Here is a 10513-nt window from a genome sequence, read left to right on the forward strand (position 1 = left end):
GTGTGTGTGTGTGTGTGTGTGTGTGTATGTGTGTATATATATATATATATATATACACAGGTTATTAGGTTGACATATTTTAGCAAGTGCATAAAAGTTATCATGAAGGTAAAAATATTGATCAAATTTTAAACTTAAATCATTTTTGAATCACGGTATGTTCTGTTATATCACCAACGTTTTTAATAAAAAATATACCTCTTTAATCACCAGAGACTCTAAGTTAAGAAATCGACAAATAATTTTCCAGTTGTGTTGTTTATACATTTCATTTTATACTTTCAGTACATAACTAACAACAATATTAAGTTATACTTTTATGCTAACGAAAGTACTCGGCTTCACTCGTGTTATTAGGTTGATAGTGTGTATTCTGAACCCACTTTAGCTTAAAAGTATAACCTATATACTTTTGTTGCTAAGCAACATGAAATAAATGCCATTGTTGGAATGCATTGTTAGCATAATGCACTTGCTTTTCTATATATTAGAAGTTGTTATATATAAAGAACCACTTCTTTTCTATGTGGTTTTTTGCTAGCTTGCCTCATTGAAAAGATGCACACTCATATACATGGAAAAGTAATAATACTCAGTTGCACACCCTCAGGGTCCACTTAGTATGGGTGCAAAATTTCAGGTTTCTAGGTTCTTTCCTTTTGGAGCTATGGTGGTCACAGACACGCACATGCACACAAGTGCATGTCTGTCTGTGATTTCTATCTGTATTATAAGGAGCTATGACAGTTACATTTCTTTTCTATTTGTTTTTTGCTAACTTGTCTCATAAAAAGATGTGCGTGTGCACATGCATGTAGATAAGTAATAATACCCAGGTGCATACCCTCAGGGTCCATATAGTATGGGTGCAAAATTTCAGGTTTCTAGTTTCTTTCCTCTTGGAGCTATGGTGGTCACATATTCTTTTCTACGTAAACTCTGTGATTGCTGTTTTGCTCAAATTATTTTACAATTTTTGAAAACATTCTTTAACATGTTAAAGGTTATTTATGAATAAAGTTAATATTAATCGACATCCCTCCTATCGATCTTTTTACCGAATCAATATGAGAATTATTTTGCATTGTTAACTTAGTACACCATTTCCCAAACTATGTTCCATGGATAGGTGCTTCGTGAAAAAATCATGATTTTAAATTTTAATAAAATATTTAATACTCTGTACGATAATAACTTATTTTCCTATACATTAGAATTAGATAATATTGATTTTGCATTGAAGAAGAATTATAGAAGATGTCATATCTATTCTACATAATATCTTTGTGGAGAGGTTTGTACCTAAAATATATTATAAACATAAAAATTCATTAATATGTAATTTGATTAAATAAATAAATGAATAATATACAAATTTAGAGAGTGCTGTGCATGCAATACCCTCTACACTGATATTTTATGTGTCTAGTATTCAGTAAGCTTTTTCTCATGTGAAAAGTTTTCAGTGCCAAAAATGTTTTGGAAATGCTGACTTAGTACTAAATTAAATCACCCAAGATGGCTGAACATTGAGATATTATAAGGATTACAGCCAAAAATGTTCATTATACGAGAGCACCCATTAATGAATCAGTACATTCTAATCATTGTAAGTGAAAATGGTATATTAAGTTATCTATATTAATTACTGTGTTAATTCTGATCTGTATAGGTAGCTTGCTTTGAGTAGAAGTTAATGATGATTGATGCTATACAAATTTTGGAATGTTTGTTAATTCCAGCTGAATTTCGTATCTTGACCACAACTACGTCTGCCATATCCCAGCCGACCTGGTGAGCTCTTGCATGTGTCAAAATGCTGGATATTGATGATATAGTGTGTTTGGCATATTAATACATACTTCTTCACTTTCAATCATAAATTCTTATATAACACAATTACTTGTATAAAAATAAGTATTAATAATAATTTTTAAAAAAGTTACAGAAGGTGTATTCTAGTGTGACTCTTACTGCATTCAATAGCTATTATAGTTGCAAGAAATATTGATCCTAAATATTTGATTTCAAAAATTAATATTTATATTTCTTTATGTAGATACACCTATGATGTTAGAAAATGTATGTTCAGTGCTGGAAATATTTCAGAAAAGCTTAGAGTGGCCAAATTTCACTGTAGTGGAGAAACAGTGGTAGATTTGTATGCTGGTAAGTCCACGAGATGATTAGTTTTTTTTTGCCAAAATGAACTTGTTCTTATGTACATGTTCTGATTAAGAATTTTTCAGATATTGGATGAAAAGAAAAAAATGGTTGAAAGATTGTTATTGTATATTATGGTAACTGGAAAATTAGACATCTAACAAATGAGTAAGTAGGACATTTAGACACCTAAAAATTTTAGAGGGGTGTTAAAACTTTTAAAACCCTCACAACATATTTAAAATACATATAATGGAGAAAATTAAACAGGTAATGTAGTAGGCCTAGATCTATACAGTTCATATAATGGAGTAAAGGACAGGTTTGAATTCAGGTGGTCAGTTTTCTAATTATTTGCATTCATGATAGCATGAAAAATAAATCATTTCCTCATTAATGACCAGATAAATGGGATCTCCACTGAGTCCAATGATAGCCAATAGTTTTATATGGTATTAAGTAATGAACTAAAGTAAACTGGTAATGTATTAGGCCTAGATATATATACAGGTCTTTTATAAGACAATAGTTTTATATGCTATCATGTAATGAAGTAAAGTAAACTGGTAATGTATTAGGCCTAGATATATATAAACAGGTCTTTTATAAGCCAATAGTTTTATATGCTATCATGTAATGAAGTAAAGTAAACTGGTAATGTATTAGGCCTAGATATACATACAGGTCTTTTATAAGACAACAGTTTTATATGCTATCATGTAATGAAGTAAAGTAAACTGGTAATGTATTAGGCCTATATATATATACAGGTCTTTTATAAGACAACAGTTTTATATGCTATCATGTAATGAAGTAAACTGGTAATGTATTAGGCCTAGATATATATAAACAGGTCTTTTATAAGACAACAGTTTTATATGCTACCATGTAATGAAGTAAAGTAAACTGGTAATGTATTAGGCCTAGATATATATATACAGGTATTTTATAAGCCAATAGTTTTATATGCTATCATGTAATGAAGTAAAGTAAACTGGTAATGTGTTAGGCCTAGATATATATACAGGTATTTTATAAGCCAGTAGTTTTATATGCTATCATGTAATGAAGTAATATAACTTGTAATGTGTTAGGCCCAGATATATACATGCTTAAGTTTGGTGTTGTACATGGAACATGTCTTTGTCATTTTTTTTAGATGTCTAGTTGTCCTGGATTTGTATATTCTTAATAATTAGAAAATTGTAAGATAAAAAAGTAGATAATTCATAGCTAAATAGGCTCATGAATATAGTTGTTTTAAAATGTAGAGCTTTCAATTTTACAAACAAGGTCTGTCTTCTGAATGCACCTAGGTTATTGAATTTCTTGAAATGTAATATACAACTTAAACATCATGTCGTTTTCTTTCAAAATATTTAAAGTGAGACAGCAGGAATTCAGGTACCAACATATAATTATGAATTAACATGAAAATATATTAGTTACACAGTGTTTTCATTAGTTGTTGGGTGAATCATGCTCACATCTGCTAATCACAGCCCATCAACCCGGCTACTTTAATTTTGTGTATGTTCTGGAGGACCTCAGTCACCATCATCACTTTAACTGCAATCTAGTTAAGTCTCGCTTTGTCTTAAGTGTGTTCGAACTAATTTTATGGCCACTTTGAATTTTATCGTGCAACAGAGGAAAGTACAACGTACATTCACATATTCCCGTTGTATGCATTTATTATACATTCTCTGCTCAGCTATGTTTACTTACTGTTACCAACTGAGTAAAGAAATCATTACACACCAAGTATTTCTTCGTCTAGAGCAATGGAGGGAGCAGTAAGGGTATACAGACAAAAGGTGAAAAAAAAAAAAAAAAGTTACACACCAAGTGCAAAAAAAACAAAACTAAAATATATAATGTAAACTCAAACATATATTACGTTTTCACATTGTTGTTTGAAAAAGAGAGACCAGAAAATGTTTTTTCTGATAACCTCACATGGACAGAGTTATAGGCCTACTTTAGTAGTACCAACCACTTATTGTTTAAGACTATGTAAGTGCTAAGAATGTTAAACACGTACAAGTGAAGTGATTTCCAACCTTTCTAAAGCAAACTCTTTGTGAAAAAACTGATGGGATACAGTTGTTTCCTGATTTACCTTTTTCTGAAAGTGAAAGTTATGACATTTATTTTACAGTGGAATAAGGAGAAGAGACTTTCATTGATTCCTAGACCAGCAATTAGCAACCGCTGTACTAGTTGATATAAAAATCTTTTTAAGCTGACCCTCCTTTCCCTCTGTACATCTCGATTTGTTCTTCTCTTGACTAGGTATCGGCTACTTCACCCTCCCTTATTTAATCCATGCTAACGCCAAATGTGTTCATGCCTGTGAATGGAACAATGAAGCTGTGGAAGCACTCCGTAAAAACTTGGTTTTAAACAAAGTAACAGATAAATGTGTGATTCACATTGGGGACAATAGAGAGGTAAGAATGTTAAAAAACAAAATTTCTAATCTTGTAAGGACAGCATAATTGTAGCTTTCTTTGCAAATAGTGTTAAGTTTATTTTAAAACAATAGCCAGTCTAAATTGAGAAAATCTTGCTTACTGGGTCTAAACACGTTAGTTTAAGTATATAGTAGCTTTTCCAACCTATTAAACTTGACTTTACACAAACATAATTTCTTGAGATTGACTGCATTCAATGAGCACTAAAGTTAATGTTTTATTAAGAAGTATGTTATTTTTAAAATACATCTTTTATTTGAATGTATTATTCATAAAATTCCCATTAGGAAGAATTGAGTTTTATGTTTCGAAGGGCAGATTCCATGCTTTTGACAAGGACAGAACTAATGAAATAAAATTACATTCACTCAAGGGAAAGTTATCGGGGAGATTACATTCACTCAAGGGAAAGTTATCGGGGAGATTACATTCACTCAAGGGAAAGTTATCGGGGAGATTACATTCACTCAAGGGAAGGTTATCGGGAAGATCACATTCACTCGAGGGAAGGTTATCGGGAAGATCACATTCACTCGAGGGAAGGTTATCGGGAAGATTACATTCACTCGAGGGAAGGTTATCGGGAAGATTACATTCACTCATGAATTGTTTTTTTTTTATATCTTAATCCATGCAATATGTTCACTTTCATTGGTCATAACTAAAGGAATACGGATGGATCGTGCATTCCCGATTGGGGAAGGCAACTAAAGAGATTAAATTCCTTAGGAATGTAATATTTTGATCCCTGAATGAATTTTGTTATATAAAAAAAATCATGGAATGAGAATTTTAGAGGATTAGGATTTAATGAGGGAAAGTAATTAATTATATTCAGTAGGATAACGTCAACTGGTCAGGTGTCCTGTCACCATCAGATTAAAGAACCCATATTCAAAATCTTAACTTCCATTTTTAGGTTTGAAGTGTCAGAACATCACTCCATAAAGCTTATGCAGCACTATACCCTGGCCTCATTCAAGTTCAAATAAAAATAAAAGAAACCCACTAAGATCTTTACATAAATTTAATCAAAGAGTAGTGTCTCTATCAAACTTAGTAATAATCATTAATAGAATGTGTGTGAATGTGGTGGTGCTCTTAATTTGAATTGAAAGTTTTAAGAAAGAATATTTTCTTTGCAACTAGTGATTCGTATCAAATGATATTTTATAAACTGTTACTAACAGAGTCACTGTTCACCTGATAAAGCTCGGTTTATTCTGCCGTGTGCCTACAGGTATGTCCAAGAGGAGTAGCCGATAGGGTCAACTTGGGACTACTTCCATCTTCAGAACCGGGGTGGAAAACTGCTTGTCTCGCACTCAAGCGGGAAACAGGAGGCATTTTACATGTTCATGCTAACGTCAACTCAAAACAAACTTCTGTAAATGGTTCCAGTGTAGTGCCGGGACAGAATGATCTCGGAGATGACAGTTTCGTAACTGAACCTGTCGAAGTCTTCAGTCATTCTATTGGTGATTCAAGGAAGGAAAACGGCAGCGATGATACACCTAATAAACCTTTATTGATGACATCAAGACAGTTCAATCATTCTACATGGTACCAGTGGGCTTCACGAGTTTCTGAACATTTTAAAGACCTTTTTCTTAAACTTTACAGTGAAGAGTGGACAATCTGTGTACTTCACGTTGAACACGTTAAATCGTATGCTCCCTACATTGATCACCTCGTTGTAGACCTCAAATGTAAACCTTCCCCACACCAGAGTACGTGAACTTAAAATCCTTCTTAAACTTTACGGTGAAGAGTGGACAATCTGTGTACTTCACGTTGAACACGTTAAATCGTATGCTTCCTACATTGATCACCTCGTTGTAGACCTCAAATGTAAACCTACCCCACACTAGAGTACGTGAACTTAAAATTCCATCCAAATTTTTCAGCTAAGCCTTGCCCTCACAGAAGCAGTCGTAAAGATAAAACTATCAAGCTTCTTATAATTATAGTACTGTTTATCTATTAACATTGTTTTGTAAGTCATTTAAATATCTAACAATGATTGAGAATTACATTAGTGTACGTGTAATCTACACCAGGTGGAGTTATAACAAAAAAAATTGCATAGATAAACTTTTAATAATCATTTACATCAAAATAACATATCCAAAGATAAAGCTTGTGGATTCTTCATATTGTCATTATGCGTAAGATTGAAAAAAAAATTAACCGTCATAAATGATAAGAGCAAGTGATTGCATTACCTGTATCAATATTAATGTAAATATACTTCAAAGTGAAAGTTTAAAAACAAGCAAAAATGCAACTCTTAATCTGATATTAAAAAAACATCATTTGATGAATGGCATTTCTTCTTAGTTCCAGAGTTACTTTGATGATTTCTCATGTATAGCTTATCTCGACCAGTTTTGGAAAGCACGTGGACCCAGTGACTGTACCTCACCTCTGCCATTCTTAGAAATGAGAGTTCCGTCTTTTTTCACAATCACCAGAGCCGGAATTCCGGTGATGTTATACTTTGCCTTCACGTTACTGAAAAAAAAAAGGGGGGGGGTTAATCAAAGAAAAATTTGAATATTTTTACACGTTTACAACCATTTCAGGAATAAGCCTTTCAAATCTTTTTTTCATTTTTATGTTGACTATAAAATTACAAATTCTAAGGTAAACTAATATTTTTTAACTGCCACAAAATTTGATATTGTAGTCATGATATTACCATGACTATCTAATACAGATGCATATATTGTAGTCATGATATTACCATGACTATCTAATACAGATGCATATATTGTAGTCATGATATTACCATGACTATCAAATACAGATGCATGGAAATAATGATTTTATCATGGGGGGGGGGGGGACAATTCAGATTTCATTACCAGCATCATGAGAATTTGCATGGTAAACATCTGTTACCACACACAAACTAATGAGACTCATTCATAGAATTTCTTGGATGGTTATAAAAATTCACATTTATTATGCTTAATAGAGCTGGTTGGTTAGTGGAATTTGGTAATTAATTAAATCTTAAGCTCTTTAATAGATCACATACAAGTAAAGATTGATTACTGTAATACCTTAGCTCTAATATTAAGTATATTTTGGTTTGTGCTTTTTAGAAAAAGGAACTTAAAAAAAAATTCTTGCAGTGGTCCACTGAGAGGCATAACTGACAAAATATCAGAAATGGTGAAGCCATTTTTTTAATATTCAATAACAATTCAATTAAGAAAAAGAAAAAGTTACAGCTTTTCCAAATAGATGTTATACTTAAATAAGCAAAACACAAAATCAAGTTTCTTAGTTTAACTTGTAATGAACAAAAACTGTTCAGTATAACATGGAGTGATGAATCATACAAGTCTATGTGTAACTTACTCATACGAGTGTAACTCAAGAATATTCACTCACTAATGGAACTACGTACACATTTTTTAACTACCCCCTGCTACGGGCACATAAACAAAACATTATATAACCTTTGTTTTAGTCTTCAAAAGAGCAATGCTAAGTAACTGTTCTGATAAATGTGTAAGCAAGAATACTAATAAATTAATTAAAGAAATCAAGTGTTTACATCAACAAATGGTGAGACCAACACTTTGTATACATTTAAGTTTCTTTCTGTAAACCAGATGGCAGTTTACATGCATGTTGATGGAGCTATGTAAAAACTTTCAAAGTGAACCTGATTAACAATGACACAAGTACCATCAACTTCTTTGTACATTATCCCACCATTTACGTACCTTGATGCTCCAGACTGAAATGGAATGGCCAGCCAGTCTCCGTGGCTTTCCATCATGTACTGAAACATGTCATCTGCAGACCGATCAGATGAAACAAAGATGATCTCAAAGGGAGCACCCTCATCCACTAGTTCACTGTACATGTCGGCTAGAACAGGGGTGAACCCTCGACACGGAGGACACCAGTGGGCACTGAAGTAAAAGCCAATAATATCTTTGTTTTTCAGGGCCTCATCGGCACTTACTTCACATCCATTCTTCTTAACTAGTGTTCCTCCTTGTAGAAATTCCATTATTCTAGAAGAAAAATATATTAGAAGATTTACTTTTAAGTAACGTACCAAACATAAAGATCAAACAATTGTAAGGTTTATCTTCAAGTTTAGCAGAGGACTATTAAGTTTAAATAGTTTTTTTCGTGTGTGTAAAATCTCCAACATTTTACCCACCTGCTGTTTTACACTGCTGGAACCAATATATCACGTGTAAAACTTATTTCAAATGGGCAGAACTCTTAGTTTAACCTTCAACCTACTTTGTGCTATGGTATAGAAACACTATTGTTTTTCTCTTACATTCTCAACTTTAACTTATTCTAGTTTTTTCAAAGAGTTGACTTTTGGTTTCCCCCCCCAAACAAGAATAGTGAACTATTTAAAAGTACTCAAGTTTTGGGCTTTTATAACTACATTTATTTCATCTTTAGTGTGTGCCAACTCTTCTCAAAATGAGATAATATTTGTAACTCATCCCAACATAAATACAGTTACATCAACTATTCCTCAATGATATAAAAATACTACGTAAACACCATCCTAGCAAGACTTAATACTTACGTGACAGATGCCTATAGGGTAATCAACTGAAAAGTTTACTAGCGTAACTCTGGTGCATTTGCAAAGTTAACTGCATGACTGGTGAAACATAACCATGACAAAACAATTTACTCTACCCCACAAACAAGAGTGCAACTGTATCTCATAACACAACTTTTGATAACTCTAAGAATGCACAATTGAATGTGAAGATTGAACATGTTAAATATAGATGAAAACGGATCTAAGTAGGTGTTTGTGCACAAGTATCAAAGTTCCAAACATACTTCAGTTGACACAATGCAAAATCAAACAGGAAATTCCATGATAAAAATAGCAACAATTCAAAGAAACTTAAGTAAAATTAGATAGGCTATCTTATTCACATATCATGTAAACATTGATACTGATATAAAAGACAAGACATTCAGTTTTTGTAGTTTCCAGATCTGTACACATTTCTCACATTGAATACGAGAAGTTTCGGAAGTATTAACTTCGATGGAACAATTAAACATATCTAAATTCAGATACCAAAGAAAGTAAAGTCGCACATTAAAAATGTGACTAATCTGAGCACATTTCAATTTTGTTGTCATGGTTACAATAATACACTGTCAACAAAACTCAAGATGGAAAGTATGAATTACAATGAACAGCCTGTATCAAACAGGCATTATAATATTTAAAGTCTGAATGAATGAAAGAAATACAGTACATGAAGCTGTTCACAGCTACACACCCCTGCAGACTTTTTGCTGTTTAATCCTTGCATTTCATGGATTCCAGCTTAAAAGGTACATCAAGAAAAAATGTTTTCATTTAAGAGAATGTAAAATTCTACCAACAGTACACTTTATAAGACTGTGTTTTTAGTGGTAATAATAATAAAAAAATGTGTCATTCAAAAAAATTTTTGAAAGGTTATATGTTCACATTATTATGAAACATTCCCAGAATAAGCAGAGTAAACAAAATAAAAAAACATGCGACTATATGGGAATCACCTAATAAAAAGTGAATTAAGAGCTTAACTTAATTTTCCCATGTCTCTCAACAATTGTCTTTATTATAACATGACAATGTTTTGGGACCTATTGGTCCATCTTGGCTGCTCCATCATCTAAACTAAAATTTTAAAACCAGCCCTTATCATTCATATACTCAAACTTTCTCTTAAACTCACTTAAATTTACTGCATCTACAACCCATTCCAAAGTCCAACCATGCTGTTAGAAAAATGAAACTGTCTTAAGTGAAGATGTCTCATACCTTGCCAAAATTTATATTTGTGTCCCCTAGTCCTACTATTCTCATT

At 32.3% G+C, this 10513-nt stretch overlaps 2 protein-coding genes across 5 annotated transcripts in view; one reads left to right on the forward strand and one right to left on the reverse strand.

Annotated features, from left to right (window-relative positions):
* LOC106475675 (tRNA wybutosine-synthesizing protein 2 homolog) overlaps window positions 1-6849 on the forward strand; it is a 12100-nt gene extending 5251 nt beyond the window's left edge. The window contains exons 4-7 of one of the 3 annotated variants that reach the window (XR_002608936.1): window positions 2060-2169; window positions 4459-4616; window positions 5881-6440; window positions 6483-6849. Coding sequence is in view for 2 of the 3 variants with exons in the window: in XM_013936353.2 (XP_013791807.1) it covers window positions 2060-2169; window positions 4459-4616; window positions 5881-6378 (766 nt within the window). In the remaining variant the exon portion in view is untranslated. Of the gene's footprint in view, window positions 1-2059; window positions 2170-4458; window positions 4617-5880 lie in introns of all 3 variants that reach the window. The other 2 variants (XM_022379733.1, XM_013936353.2) reach the window with 2 other exon arrangements.
* LOC106475676 (nucleoredoxin-like protein 2) overlaps window positions 6722-10513 on the reverse strand; it is a 7123-nt gene continuing 3331 nt past the window's right edge. The window contains exons 2-3 of one of the 2 annotated variants that reach the window (XM_013936354.2): window positions 8381-8677; window positions 6722-7154 (exon numbers count right to left, since the gene is read on the reverse strand). In XM_013936354.2, coding sequence (XP_013791808.1) covers window positions 7016-7154; window positions 8381-8677 — 436 coding nt within the window. In that variant the 3' untranslated portion in view covers window positions 6722-7015. The remainder of the gene's footprint in view (window positions 7155-8380; window positions 8678-10513) is intronic. The other variant, XM_013936355.2, reaches the window with a different exon arrangement.

Source organism: Limulus polyphemus, unplaced genomic scaffold (assembly GCF_000517525.1).
Source record: "Limulus polyphemus unplaced genomic scaffold, Limulus_polyphemus-2.1.2 Scaffold8966, whole genome shotgun sequence".
NCBI lineage: Eukaryota > Metazoa > Arthropoda > Merostomata > Xiphosura > Limulidae > Limulus > Limulus polyphemus.